The sequence below is a fragment of the Manacus vitellinus genome, unplaced genomic scaffold (assembly GCF_001715985.3).
Source record: "Manacus vitellinus isolate BGI_N305 unplaced genomic scaffold, ASM171598v3 scaffold_21_pilon, whole genome shotgun sequence".
Classification (NCBI taxonomy): domain Eukaryota; kingdom Metazoa; phylum Chordata; class Aves; order Passeriformes; family Pipridae; genus Manacus; species Manacus vitellinus.
This window is the reverse complement of record NW_021939546.1, coordinates 5,090,001-5,105,486: the sequence shown is the minus strand read 5'-3', so window position 1 is coordinate 5,105,486 and position 15,486 is coordinate 5,090,001. Positions and strand designations below refer to the sequence as shown.

The following is a 15,486-nucleotide window of genomic DNA, read 5'->3' as shown; positions in this document are numbered from 1 at the left end:
ATACAAAGGGAAGAGATATTGCTCTACACAAACCATAATGAAGGGAGTAGCTGGTAAAGCCATGATTACAATAAGTAATTAGGGAAGTGGCTTACTCGGGTGAGTTAGTTGGCTGAGCTGGTTCTCTGCATGCTGCAGGGGTTGTGCACACCTTTGGGAAGGCTTGTTGCTGGAGTGAATGGTGGGTGGACCTGAGAACGGCAGAGTGGGAGCAGCACAGCATAAGGTTGTGAACTCCCCACCCCTGGAAGTGCTCAAGGCCAGTTTGGAGCAACCTGGTCTAGTGGAAGGGGTCCCTGCCCATGATAGAGGATGAGAATGATCTTGAAGGTCTCTCCCAACCCAAACCATTCTGGGATTATATGACTCCAAGTTCACTTACTGATACAGGCTTTTCTTGACCTCCTGGGCTGACTCTGAGAGTGCAGGAGCTGGATACAACCTGGATTTCCCATTCCCTGGCTGCCCTGCTGAGACACCCAGGGTCTGATAATGCTTTGGACCACTAATGACCACTGTTAGGTTTGAACCTCTGACATGGAGATGAAAGCCCGAGCGTCCCATTCACTGATCCCAATCCCTCCCACTCTCTGCCTTTAGAGGATTTAATTAAATGTTGAATACAGTTTACTAGAAATAGGCCTCTTCCTGAAGGATGCAGAGTGAAACAGCCCTTGATAGGAGAAGGCAATGCTTGGGAATGGATTAGAAGAGGTTAATTTTGATTTAATATGATATTTTAAAAATCCGATTTAATTTTGCATAATTTTGATTTAATTTGATTTTTTGATCATGAGAACAATTTCAGGTTGAAGATAAAGTTTAGTGCTCTTAGCAATGGACATACTGACTGAGAACAAAGTCTTCTCCTCTTGAATAGGATCCTTATTCCTCATATTTGCAGTTAGTGATTACAAAGTCATTGACAACACACTGTCTGCACTTTTTTGTGAGTCAGTTAAAAATGGCTCCAAGACAGGATCAGAGAATCCTGGGATGGTTTGGGTTGGAAATGACCTTAAAGTTCATCCAGTCCCACCCCCTGCCATGGGCAGGGCCGCCTTCCACTAGACCAGATCGCTCCAAGCCCTGTCCAACCTGGCCTTGGACACTTCCAGGGATGGGGAATCCACAATCTCTCTGGGCAACAAGATCTTCACTTCTGAGCAATTAATTTCATATATTCCTATATTTTGTGGATCCAAGCACGAGCAGAGGCAGGTCTGCATCAGAATGAGCAGCTGGAGCTCTGATACGTGTTTTTCACATTTACTGGTTGGCAAAAAGAAAAAATAAAATCCAAAAGAGAAGCAGTGTTACCTCTTTTTTCTGTGTTAAATGAAGTCAAATTGGATGATGTTGAGAAAGTAGAGGGAAACCTGACAGTGACTTCCTTTGTTTCCCTTCAGAGATGTTCAGAGCTTTCTTCAGAATGACATTCCCTGCTCTGGAGCTCTTAATCCACCTTTTTTCCTCTCTGTGTCCCAGATTACTTCCTGACGCTGGATGAACCCATGAACAACATCACCACCACGCTGGGCCAGACGGCGGAGCTGCACTGCAAGGTCTCTGGGAATCCCCCTCCCACGGTCCGGTGGCTGAAGAACGACGCTCCGGTGGTACAGGAGCCCCGCAGGATCTCCTTCCGTGCCACCAGCTACGGGTCCCGCCTAAGGATACGGAACCTGGACACCACGGACACCGGCTACTTCCAGTGCGTGGCCACCAACGGCAGGAAGACCGTGTCCACCACCGGGGTGCTGTTTGTGAAGTTTGGTGAGTTCTCTCTTTGGAAAGCACTGGGAAAGGTGTGTTTGTCCACTGAAAATGAACACACTGATGTACTAGTGTCATGGAATCATTCAGGTTGGAAAAGCCCTCTAGGATCATCAAGTCCAACCATCAGTCATGTTCACCACTAATCCATGTCCTCAAGTGCCACATCCACACGTTTTTTGAACAGTTCCAGGGTTGGTGACTCCACCACTGCCCTGGGCATCCTGTTCCAACCCTTTCCATGAAGAAATTTTCCAGAATATCCAGTCTAAACCACCCTTGGCACACCTTGAAGCCATTTCCCCTTGTCCAGTCTTTTGTTCCCTGGGAGCAGAGCCTGACCCCCACCTGGCTCCACCTCCTGTCAGGGAGTTGCAGAGAGTGAGAAGGTTCCCCCTGAGCCTCCACTAATATGGTACCTGACTGGATTCAGACTAGAGGGGAGAAAACATTTTATTCTCAAGTGCCTGAGTGACCTTTGTCTCTCATGAGTGAGAAATTTCAGCTTGCACAACAGACTGAGGGCATAGTACTGAGATACATAGGTACCTGTCAGGTAAAATAAGCACTTTTTCTTCCAAGTATATGTTGAGATAACTGCCTTCAAAGCTGATCTTACAGCTGAGAAGATTCCAAACAAGAAACAGGTTTAGTGTGTCTTCTCTTCCACAGTTGGGGGAAATAACTTACTGAGAAGAAGATATTTGCACAGAGTGCTGCTAAATCCTCTTAGAAGCGGGACACAATGAATCATCTATGTGATGAATTTCATAGTCTTTTTTCATAAACCTCCCGCATTTTCTAATTTCTGATAAGAAATTAATCCTTAGATGTTCTCCTAAGGCAGTTTGGAATGGGGGCTGAGTTCCTCACCTGTTTATTATCCTCCTCTTGCAGCCCATCAGTGCTGCAGGATCCAGGCTTGTCTGTGGGCCTGAGAAGCTGCCACTCCTCTGCTCAGCTACACGAACCACATCCCACATGACAGACTGTTACTTTTATCTTTTAAAAGCTTTTCAAAAGCTTCCTGTTCCCACCTCACCATAACTCATCCCGCTGTTTTTCTTCTGTCACTTTTCCAGGTCCCCCGCCAACAGCCAGCCCAGGATCCTCGTAAGTTGTTTCATGTCTGTTGTATCTATTCATTAATCTTCCATTTCAGCAGTCAGAAGTTCATTTGTCATCCTGTGTGACAGGAGCACTTTTACATTCTGCTTTAAGTCAGATAGGATGGTAATTTATTATAACTGAATTATCTGTCTCGTAGCTGTATTTTCATATTGTCATGTCAACTCCTATTTCTTATCCTAGACTTCTTAATTTCCAATATTACTGCCTTTAGATCCTCTGGTGCCTTCAGTCCTTGAGCTGATTTCAGTGCACTTCCAGGTGCTTCATGCATGTCACAGCCCAGTATAGAAAATATTTATCGCTACAAGTAGATTTTACTACCAAGGGGCTTCTTACTGATTTTAAGGGGACTGCTGGTCATAAACTGTGTCTGTATCTATCTGTACCTGCATTAGTAAACTGTCTTAAACCTGACTTTTTAAAGATTGAGTATGTGGGTGGGAGCAGTGGCTGTTGGTACAGCAGCTCCCTGTTTCCTGGAGCTCAGGTTTGGCTCCTGCTGCTGGGGCTGAGCACTTGCCACGTTGTATTTTGGCAGTGGAGCTTCTGTCTTCGGCAGGTTTTGAGAATATACACTTTTATCTCTTGTTTCAAAACACATTATCAAACTTACCTTTTGTAGCCCCTCATTGTGTTTCAAATGTGATTTTCACTTGTCCTGAAGTTTGAAATGAGTTTTGTGGTGGTGTGTCCAGCTTATTCACATCTCATGTGTGGAAAAATAATGAAAATCCACCTCTCCCAGTGAGGGTGAGAAATACAGAACCAACTAAAACACAAAATGAAACTCTTAATATAATTACAAGAGATGCAAAAACTTGAGGATTTGAACATTCCTGGCTCCTTATGGAAGATCTTTCCCAAAGCGTTGCAGAGGATATAAATTAGGAGGAGCATCTGACCACAAAAGGACATGCGAGGATGCCCTCTAATGGAACATCAGAAAATGTGGTTTGTCTCCCCTTGTGAAGGTGCCTGACAAGGAGTTGGAGTTTGTTTTGGGAGGGGAGCTCTTTGCTGGGATTTCAGCTCCATTTTGTGATTGTTCTGGGGAGGAAATCACGGTGCCTTGGGGAGCGGGGGCTGCTGAGCTCTTCAGCAGTTTGGAGACTTAATGAATGAGGTGAGAAGAAGAGTATTTTGTGTCTGCTCCCACCTAGTTTGGGGTTTCTGAAATTTGTGAGGTTGAGCAAGACATCCTTGGTGGTCAGAAACCCACGTGAACACAGAAAGCAGAGCTGTGCTGGAATTTCACTGTCCGGGCCGCTCAGGATTGCCTTGCTTTTTAAAACAAACTACATTTGGGAACCTTTTTTCCCATTTTTATTTTCTGGCAGGATTTGAGGGTTGCTTTGCGCCCCTGCAAAAAAATGAAATACCACAACTTAACCAGCTAAAATACAAACACAATGAGAAAAGGTGAAAAGAAAGTGAGATGTCCTCTTTAGTTTTGATTTTATAATCGTGCCTTATAATTTTGTAAGCATAAAAGATATTTAGTCACACTTCATTACCCTGGGAGGTTGTGGCTCTGTGTGGTGAGAGGTCACATTGTGCTAAACATTGGCGGGAAATACATCCAGAGAAATGAGCAGAGGGATCTGTTTTACTGAACAGAGAACATTTACATTCCTCTAGAAGCCAATCAGATTTAATCTAGGAAATCAGAGAATCAAGAAGGAGTTTATGACAAAGAAATTACAAACTTGGAACTTGTTTTAAATGAGTGAAAAAACGAGTCCATGTATGTTGTGTTGAACCTCATTGATAGCATGAGTGCAAGAGCCTTATGGATACAGGTTAGGCCCAATTGTGGGAGGGAAAATTGGAAATAAAGGAGGGAAATTACCTCAAAATCTGGTCCCCACTCTTTGTTGTTCCTTCCATGCGAACAATACCCTGAATATTGGATTTTGTGACCTTCTCAAGTGTAGCCTTCTCCCTGTACAAGTTCACAAAGGAATTTGTAGATATGCAATTAATTGATCTGCTTTTATCTGTGAAAACCAACCCCGGTTTTCAAGTTCTCAGGTGATAGGTTAGTCCCCTCACCATCCTCCCTCCAGGGATGGGGAAATACTTCCTTCGGGAATAGTCCTGGAAGCTGCGTGATAAAACATCTTCCTGCCATGTTTTTGAAAGTTAAGTCATTAATCCTGGTGCTGTGGCTAAACTGGCTGTGGATCCATGGGTTCAGCTGATTTTCATTCCCTAGAATACATCGATGGGAATCTGTGTCTCCTCCTTGCTGTGCCGGTGGGGCTGGTGCTGCTCTGAGCACATGGACACTCCCTGTACATCTGGGGACATATCAGAGTGGTTCAGATGAAGGCTAAATCTGGAAAGCACTTCGGAGGATGTTGAGGAAATGAAAACTTGTACTTGCATAGTGTTTGTGCCTTATCAGCATCAACTCAGAACAAAACTGATGGCAAGTAGCAGCCTTTTCCCTGGGCCTGCTTTTCCCATGTCCTCTTTATCAGCCTGCCAGGAGGGGAAGGTTCTGTTCATTTACAGATTTAATTTGAAGATCGTGTTTTAAAAAAAATCCATGTGCTCAGCACTTTTTCTTGGCATAATTTATAGGAGCAGAGCTCTGCACTGATGTGAGAAATAGATGGGCCAAGTGTAGCTTAAAAATGAAAAGGTTAAATGGTGACTTCTGTAAAAGAAGGCAGGCAGTGCTAGATAATCGAATAATTCATGTGTGTGTTACATGTTTCTACTTTCCCTAAGCACTGGTAGAGTTATCCAGAGCCAAAAGTCTGATTTTACAATCAGTCTGAAGCAAATGAAAGAAAATCCAGCAGTGCTGTCCCTGAGAACGTGAGGAACCCAAGGTATTGCTGGGGTGGGAAGCACTGCCTGACCTGAACGTCCTTCCTTTAACTCTCCCATTTTTGGCAAAGGTCAGCTGTAAACCCTTATCTGGGGGTTATCACATCCCATTAACCTGCTCTGCTGCTCTGACTTAGCTGGAAGAAGCTTCTTTTGCTTTAAAAAAAACCCCAACAACTCCCACTCCTGCTTCATAAATAAATCATTATTTTATCTCGTGTTGTGCCGGAAGGTGCCACAGATCCAGTGCCAGCTCTAAGGAGCTCAGTGAGCTGTGGGGAAAGCAGGAATGCCTCTGTCCTGCACTCCGGATGCATGGCCAGGAACCAGCTCTGGCTCCCAGACTCCTGGAATAGTTTCCATAAAGTGGATGGTGTCAAGGGCACCTCCACAGCAGGCAGGAGTCTGGGAGGGGCACATGGGGCACAGGGCTCTGGCTGAATCTGGGTGTAAAAGGCCACCATCAGCTCTGGTACCCCCTTCTTTTATCCATGGGATTTTTGAGTGTGGACTCCAATTGGATTAATTTAATAATTTGAGGATGATGAAAGAGAGCATTTAGTGGTTAACTCGTGTACTTGTGCATCTTTCTGTGTGTGTCTGTATATTGTGAATACAAATATATTATAGAATGGTTTGGGTTGGAAGGGACTTTAAAGATCATCTTGCTGCAGGGACACCTTCCACTAGCCCAGGAATATGCACCAGTCTAACCATGACTTCTAAAAATGTCTTGAAAGATCATAACATTATTTTTTAAGTTCTTGTGCTTCACATCATTGTAAAACTCACTTTATATCCATGATATATCCACAGCAAGGTTTGGTCCTTTAAGGACATAGCAGTGTGTATCTTCACCTCAGGTCATGAAACAAATCGAAATCAGAACAGGCTGAGATCAGAGCACAGCAGATTCCTGGAGATGAGAGAATCTGATGTAACAATTGAGATACTTTGGCCTGGGAAATGGTTGTGTGCCCGATCTTTTCCGTTATTATTATTTTTGTCTCATTCTATATTGTTTCCTCTTCCTGGAGCGAGGGCCCTGTGCTTGCCCTGAGCTTCACCCACTGCAGGAGAAACTCTGGGTACAAATCACTGAAATTAGAGGTGATGGAGCACAGTTCAAGAACTGCCACAAGAGCTCTAGTGGGAGAGAAAAATTAAACCTGCAGTTTACATGGTCTGGTCTAAAAATGAGCTGGAAAAACCCTGCTGGAGCGAGTTCCAGTGGGAAGAGTTCAAGAAAATGATCTCTGTGTTAGAAAACCACACACAGTTTATTGTGTCATGAGCACGTTCCAAGAAGGTTTAACCTGCAGGTGAAATAGTTCACTCAACAACACAGACTTTTGACTTACTGCAGTGGAAACATCGGAAAATCAGTGTGGCACGTCTCGGGAGTATTCTGTGAGTTCACAAGGCATGATGTTTTAGGTTTTAAAGGAGAAAAATGACTGGCTCATCAATATTCCTGCTCTTGGATGTGCAGTGGTTGCTGTGCAACAGAGGGAATGTTGATTAAACTGGATGTGGATGTCATGGACTGGCACCTCCCGAGCAGAGAATATAAATTCCTTGTGTCAATATTGCTCTGAAACAGTCCTTTTATTCTTAATAGAGCCTCTTGTATATCTATAACCTTTATTTTCTTTATTTAAGTACTGGGAATGAGAAGGGGAGGAAAAGAGGAGATGAGAGGGCTGTAATTTTAAGGGGCACTTGATTCATAAAATCAAATGGGGTTTATGATTCCCAGAAATAGCTTGGAAAGCTTATGAAACCTCAACCCTCCCAGGATTCCCTCATCTTCTTTTTCAGTGATTAAGATTTTTTGTATTATTTTTTGCTTGTAGTGAAACACATGTGGGTTTTTTAATAAAACAGATCTTTATGCAGTGGCTCTGCGTGGCTGGATGTCACCATGGTCCCTTCAATGAGAAAACACGTAACCACTGGCCAGCATCCAGGAGAGACCTGGCCAACTGTATGACTGTGCATTTCAGAGAGTAACAGAGAAATTTTGGCCATAGAAGTTAAAATTTATAGAAGAAAAAAAGCCAATAAAGAGGCAAGAGCAGATTCATCCTGAGACCGAGCTCCCAGCCCACAGAACCCAAGGCTCTGCCCCCAGGAGGGTGCCAGGCTTGACCCCAAGAATCTTGGAGGTGTGTTCATTTCCAGTCCTGTACCATGTTTTTGGCTGTCACAGAAGCTCCCTCCCTGCTGTTCAGTGATGATGGAAATTTTGGATGAGTACTGAACACAATTCCCACGAGTTTTGATGCAGGATCTTTTATAGCCCCGCTGTGTGTTGGTACAACAGCTTGTACCTGTGGCCTGTAGGATCTTAGACACAAACTCAAAGTGGGATATTCCATGTGGAGGCCAATATAAATATATTTGGGAAGAAAAAACCCACGTGGTGCAGAGTTGGAGTGTGAGTGGCTGATGCTGACAGAAACCATGTCACATCCTGCTGCATTACTTCATCCCAGTGAAAATAATACTCCCTCAGTTTTGCCAGGGGCTGGGAGTCAGGTTATCTGCTGTGAGCATGTCAGGGTGGAATGGGAATGTTTCCAGGGAAAGCTGGCCTTGTCCTCTTCACTTTGGTCTTTGATCTGGGGCACACTTATCTGTTATGCCACTGTCTCACCTTTTCCCTGGTTCTGATTATTCTGCTGCAGTTTGCTCTGGGACATTCCTGCGGCATCACAGACAGTGGAGGTGGATGCTGAGGCACCAGGGTGTACAGGTTTTTGGGAGTCAAGCTCTTGGACTTTCCTGAGTGAGCAAAAAGAAATAAAACCTCTGGGTAATTGTAGTACAGAATTTAGGAAACCATATTTGTGTCTTGTATTAAAGGAATTGGCTCCTATTTTGGTGTATTTTATCTACCTCAGGGTACTTACGTAGCTAAATATACCCACAATCTGGGAATCCCAGGGTCCTTTGCCTCTTTACCTTCTCTTATCTCCCAGAACACATGTGGGAAACTGAGCCAAAGTGAGATTAAAGGTGTGTCTCTGTGGCCTGAAGTGGAGCTGTTTGTTCTTCTTCAGATGCAGCTGAAGTGCCACTCGTCACTTTGGCTGGGTTTGACATCCCAGTGTGATGGGCCCAAACTACTGAATGAGTGACCTGTAACAAAATAAAGGATAGAATCATGGAATGGTTTGATTTGGGTTGGAAGGGACCTTAAAGCTCATCTTGTTCCATCCAGGACACCTTCCACTATCCCACATCGCTCCAAGCACTGTCCAACCTGGCCTTGGACACTTCCAGGGATGGGGCAGCCACAGCTTCTCTGGGCAACCTGTGCCAGGGCCTCACCATGGTCACAGAACTCCTTCCCAAAATCCAGTTGTTCTTTACTGTGGCCCTGCACCATCCACATTTCCATGTGAGCAACACTGCAAACACCCAAGTTCTTTGCCATGGAGCTCTTACTAATAAAGTGGCTTAAATTGTATTTTGTTATGCTGGTTAAGTCTGTAGAAAAGAAATTGGCCTGTGGCTTGGGGAAAGATTGACCTTAGAAAGTGCTTTTGACTTTTAAAAGGGTATCTGATAAATATTTTTGCAAATTTTAGCTGAAGTGTTCCCTTATCTGCCTGCAGTGCAAACAGAAAGCCCTTCTGTCTGCATGTGGCACTGTATGGCACAGTGTGGAGGCAGAGTTGTATTATCTGAAAACAAATGAATTACAGCCATGTCAATATTTTTTTAAGTGGGGAGGGAGAAGGGACTGAGGTACATTATGACTTGGATATGGGGAGCCAGATTTCCCTAATGCATTTCAGTAACACAAAGGAAAAGACAATGTGCTATTTAAGAACTGGATTTGTTTTCCTTCTGTGCAGGATCACCCATAGCAACTACATATGTGGATAAATGTTTGGTATAGAAATGGCCCTTGTGGAATGCTCCAGTCAGTATTTGAAGGGTATTTGGACTTTTGTTTTTTTGAGACTTTAATACAAGCAGTTACATAGTCAGTAACCCCTGATGTGGCACATGGGATTTGTGGCAAGACCCCGAGAGACTGGGGGAGTTTAGTGCTGAGGGTAACACTGAAAAATGCATTTATATTGTCATTGTATCAAGACTTTGCTACCTTTATTTATATATCAAGACCTTATTGCCATTTTTAACACTGTGGGTGTAGGAACTTTTCAAATCCCACTCAGGATTCTGGTTACTGGTTGGACTAGATGATCTTGGAAGTCTTTTCCAACCTTTAGGATTCTAAGTGGGCTGATACTTAAAGTACAGATAGAGGATAGAGTTTCATTTCTTTAACTGAATATCTCAGTTATCAGTGTTTCTACAACACTAAAGAAATCCTGTAATTATATAATTTGACATGAGTTACAGACTGTGTGTGTATTTTTCTGGTTTATTTAAAAAGGAGCAAAACAAGGATCATTATGAAGTTTCTCACATTGAAAAAGGAGGGGAAAAAATCAGGAAAGGCTGAAAAGTTGCATTGCTTCTGCTGATCATCTCCTTCATGGAGATATTCTTCAACTGTTGTAAAAAATAATATTATTTTCTCAGAAAATTCTCAGCACATTCTCACTTGAAGCGAGGAAGACACTGGCTCTTCTTCAGAGCAGAGGTAGAACCTGGTTTTCCCATATTTCATGTGGTCGTTCCAGGTAATAACTATTTTGAAGCCAACCCAAAAATTCCTTGTGGAGCTGCTAAAACACTGCAGCAGCCATTTGGGCCAAACCACTGGGTTTGTGTGAAACATTCCAGTTTTCATGTTTGCTCTTTAAGATAATTTTGATCAAAAAATTCTCATTTAGCTCTAATCATAAGGGCATTTTTGAGGGGCTTAGACAGATTTTTCGGAGCCCAAAGGCTGTGAGAAAAGATGTGACAATATTACAGTAACAATGAATTTCACCCATCCTGGCCTGGGTCGGGTTTCAGTCCTGTGAACAGAGCTTGGCTTTGTGCTGCTTGATTTTGGAAAGGACTTGTCCTCAATGTGTGTCTTGTCCTCAAATGAAAAAGTGATGGTTTAGAGTGTCCCTGATTTATATGGGATTAGACCTAATTTATGTTATGCTCAAGAACAAATCTTAAAGTTTCTGGCAGAGATCATTGATCTGTTGTTTTATTTGTATATTTGTACAACCCAGTACCTTCTTCAATGGCTCCTCACCAAAGAGTTGCTAAAGTAGAGATGGGTGCTATTATTCTGGGGACAAGGGTCGTATTTTACAGAGTAAAATACATCCCAATCCCAGGCTTTTGGAGCTTTCTGTTCTATTTTGGAGGGTTGCTGATCTATCTTAAGTTAAAAAGTAAAACACAACAAAAAGTAAAGGTCTGGAAACCAACTTCCTTGATTTCACAGTCACCCCAAGACTGTGGTGTTGCAGGAGAACACATTGCTGGATTTTCTCTGGTCCCCATTAGCACTATTGTCCAGTGTGTTACTTCTGGGGAGGAGTTGTAAAGGTCTCTGGAGGGAAATAATTCTCTAACCTGTGTCATGTATTTATGGTATAAAGTGATTTCTAGCTGTCTTGGAATGAGTTAAATGCAATTAAGTCAGAAAACTGTCTGGTGGAATTGTGACTCAGTTGTCTTTATTAGGATTTTCTGAAAGAGAAAATTGAACTTCTTTCACACAGAGCAAGTGTGTTTCAAAGTCCTCTGTGGTCTTGTTTTACTTCAAAACCTGCAGCATCTGGTGGCCCAATGTTGTTCTTGTGTTTTTCTGGAGTTGGGAGTTGGTGGGTGTAAGGGGTGGAATAAAGAACCAGTCACACGTTTCAGAAGCCAGTTAATGTCTGAGCTCATCTCTGAGGTACAGGAGGTTCCCCTGTGCTGTAAAGCCTTTAATTAGAAGGGAAATCCTATTTAAAGGCCCATAATGTTTCTGTGGTCGCAATAAAACATCTTGTGTAATCGGGTAATAAAATCTCAGTGGGCAAATCTCAATCTCGTTCTCATTTTGTTCTTTTGCTTCAGTGCCCAGCTGTTGTTGATATTCCTTAAGCAAATCCTGCTCCTTGCAGTTTGTGCTGATGGGGAACCAAGGAAAAGAAGAGCAATGAGGGATATGTCAGATCCTAATGGCTCAGCTCTGGGCACAACTTCAAGCAGGTTTTTGGTTTATCTGCCAGCCCGGCTTTTCAGTGGGCTGAAAACGGAATTAAGATGAAATACTTGAAACATTACAGTAGTGCAAGCTCTGGTTGCTTGTGGCAGGAATTATTCAAGAGAACAAAAACTGGTAATAATAATAACAGTTGCAGTCTTGCAAACAAAGTGTGGGTCCTGGCAGGGGAGGCAGTGGCTGTGGCTCCATGGGATGGGTGGTTTCCTGTCCTGAGCTCTCTTTCACCCACATGAAAAGTCATCTCTGTGTATATGTAACCCCCTTCTTCCCACAACCCCTTTCCCATGGGCAGTTTAGGCTTCTCCTCCCCCTTCAAATGGACTCAGTGCCGAGCCTTTGATTTTTTCCCTGGTGAGACATTCCAAGGCTGGGATCCAGAGCCGTGTGCTGGAGCAGTGCTTGTCCCTCAGCTGGGAGCTGGGCTGCAGAACTTCCTTCCTTCAGAGAATCACAGAACCCCAGAGTGCTTGGGTTGGAAGGGACCTTAAAGGTTATCTCATCCCACCCCCTGTCATGAGCAGGGACACCTTCCACTATCCCATGTTGCTCCAACCTGACCTTTGACACTTCCAGGGATGGGGCAGCCACAGCTTCTCTGGGCAACCTGTGCCAGGGCCTCCCCACCTTCACAGGGAAGAATTCCTTCCCAATCTCCAACCTAAACCTACTCTTTTTTGATTTGAATCCATTTCCCTTAATCCCCCCTGTGTACCTCTAGATCTTCTGATAAATGTTTCAGTGATTGTGGGCTGTTTCTCCTTTGACTCGGGATCATGTCCCACCTCCCTTGTCCTGGTGTCCTGCTGGGAGCCAGCTCCTCCACTCCCAGGGGAGGATGAGTGGGGACATGCTTAAAGGAGTCTGTCTTGTGAAAAACACTTGAAAATCAGCAATTAAAAGGGACATCTTTGGTGGTCATGTAATCATCCAGTGTCAAGGGTGTTGTGAGCCCCATGGTGAGGGAGCTGGGAAAGCCCACCTGAAAGTGGAAGGAACAACCCTCATTCCTTCATGAAAGGACATGTCAATCATCCCAAGCTAGACTTAAGAGTTTACTCCGGGCTTCCACCGCCTGTAGGAGAACCAGTGCTGGGGCAAGTGTTTATTCAGTCAAGTAAAATGATTAAATTTGGGAATAACTCTGTATTGACCCAAGGTGTTTCCATTACCGCAACACAGTGTAAAACCTTGGCAGTGAGCTTTCCTATAAGGATAACATCGCTGCTCAGCAAACCTGTGTGGAGTTACTACTCACTCCCAGTCTGTGTAACTTCATCACACAGTCATTAAGTGCCAGGGAGAAGATTATAAGGTGTTACATTATTTATCCTGATAATTGAAACCACTCCTGACGTTTCAGCTTTGGCTGTTCAAAGCAATAACCCTTCGACTTCAAATACCGGGAAGGGAGTTAATCAGGGATTTCTGAATGTGTCAAGTTTATTGATCTTGTTAACAGGAAAATACGTGTGGTTACCTGGGTGAGGAAGGAAAGCAATTATCATCTGAGCTGGGATTGGTTGGGTGCTGTCATTGATGCCTGAGACAACAAAGATCAGTGTTAAACAAAAATTAATGGCAAACGTTTCCCTGCCACAGTTTTCCAGCCAAATTTCTTGTGTGGGTAAATTTACCTTAAACAAATAAATTTCCTCTCAGTCCTGATTTTGCTGGAGGTGAACGGGCACATTCTTTTGCCACAGTTGTGCCCAGCAATTAGCACCAAGAACACTTTGCAAACCGATCCCCTTTCAAGGTTCACAGCTCCTTTAGAGACTGGGAGGTTTTAGAGGTGAGGAGTCCCCACTGCAGAGGCTGTAGGGTGTGTCATGTTCCAAATCTGGTGGGTTTGAATTAACTAGAACACATACTTGGGGGAAAAAAGTGTCATGTTGATTTTGCCTATCTTTAACTTCTGAACATACTTGTGCAAATGCCTCTAGAAGGTTCTAAATATACAACCACTGTTATCTTTACAACCCAGCTCTTGACTTCACCAAAGCCAAAGTGCAGCTGAGAGGTCTCTTTTCTGTAGCCTCCTGGGAATTGCTCCCAGCTCTGTTACCACCTCAAATCCTGGCTTGTTTGGGCTTCATTTCAACCTTTCCACTGTTTTTTCTTGGATATATAAAGTCAGCAGATTTGGAGCCACTTGGGTCTCCTCAGGATGTGTGTGAGTACCAGCAGTGCAGGGGCTGCACGATGGGCGTGAAGAGCTCATGGAGCTCTTTCACAATTCCTGGATGGAAGCTGCCTTGACCTGCCTATGTTTGAAAGATTTGCCTTTAGTAGGTGCTTTCTAAGGCCTTCTGTAGCTGCTTTTGGAGTAGAAACTCTTTTGTTGTATTTATATGACAAATAAATAAATCCCTTTAATTTTGTGTCATTGGTGACAGTTCAACCACTTCCATCTTGAGACACACAAATACCAATTATAGCAGGAACTCTTAATCTTGGACTTATAAGCATCATAAAGCCTCTTCTGCGCTGTTTGGAGCTATGATGAGGAGCTGTGACTGTGTCAGTCTGGTCTCAGCTGTATGGGGATGAACCCAGACTAATTCCATGGGTTTCTGTGGAGCAGCTCTGTATTTTTACCCCAAGAGTAAGACAGGAGTAAGACAGGACTATTAGTCCATTCTTGGCCTATAAGACACTTTTATGACACAGAACAGGCAATCATGGTCTTGCCAAAATGAAGTTCCTTGGCAGGATAGAAGGAGCAGTGGTGTGGAAATACCAGGATTTCCCTTGATTTTTGACTCACACACGATGCACAAATTGCTTTGCTACATGGATTGTACCTTTTAAATGATGTTTGGCTTAATCCTCTTTTGATTGTTTTATGCAGTTGTAAAATACATGTTTTCTATGACAAGCCCACGATAAAAGCGAGTATTGATATGAACCAGCATTTCACCTACTCAGAGATAAAAATATTAATAAAGTACAACTGCCAGGACAGACTTTATTAAAACAAGGTTCTAGAAACAGTTCTGTTATCTTAAATAATATTTTTCTAGTGAGGAAATGCATTAATATCATGCATTTCATGCATTTAAGCTTATCAATACCAATTAATTTCAGATTTACAGCTGAAATGTTGGTGTCACAGCTCAGCCAACCATTCCATGTAGGAAGTCTGGCAGACAACAGTCCCCTGAATATAATTTGCATCAAAGTACCCAAGTAATCCTGTGTAAAATGTCTTAGAAATTTGTGAACCATTCACAGTGGCAAGTTAACATAATTACTTAACATAATGCAAAATTCAATAGAATTACTATTCTCAATTGCTGACTCATTGGAATAATAAAAAAAACTAAATAAAGCAATTGGGATAATTTGATGTGTTAGTAAATATCAATAAATTGCATATCCTAAAATTTGGGCAGGTCCAGGAAAAAATGGACCTTTCTGCCACATGAATCAAAAAACGTGGTGCTTGTTATGGGGGCTGAAAAGTGATTTTTTCCCCCTTGAATACCAATTATTGGCTGTAAATGAGCTGCAAAGGGATGTTATTTTACATGTTTTTTACAAACACCTCACTGCAAAGAATTTGGGGTTTTCTTCGGGTGGCTTAGAGAAATTAT

General features: G+C 43.2%; 1 protein-coding gene across 3 annotated transcripts in view; it reads left to right on the top strand.

Moving 5' to 3' along the window:
* The window catches only part of ROR1 (receptor tyrosine kinase like orphan receptor 1), a 147,988-nt gene that overhangs the window by 108,364 nt on the left and 24,138 nt on the right, over positions 1-15,486 (top strand). For all 3 annotated transcript variants that reach the window (XM_029959702.1, XM_029959701.1, XM_029959700.1), the window contains exons 3-4: positions 1,489-1,776; positions 2,859-2,889. In XM_029959702.1, the coding sequence (XP_029815562.1) occupies positions 1,489-1,776; positions 2,859-2,889 (319 nt within the window). The remainder of the gene's footprint in view (positions 1-1,488; positions 1,777-2,858; positions 2,890-15,486) is intronic.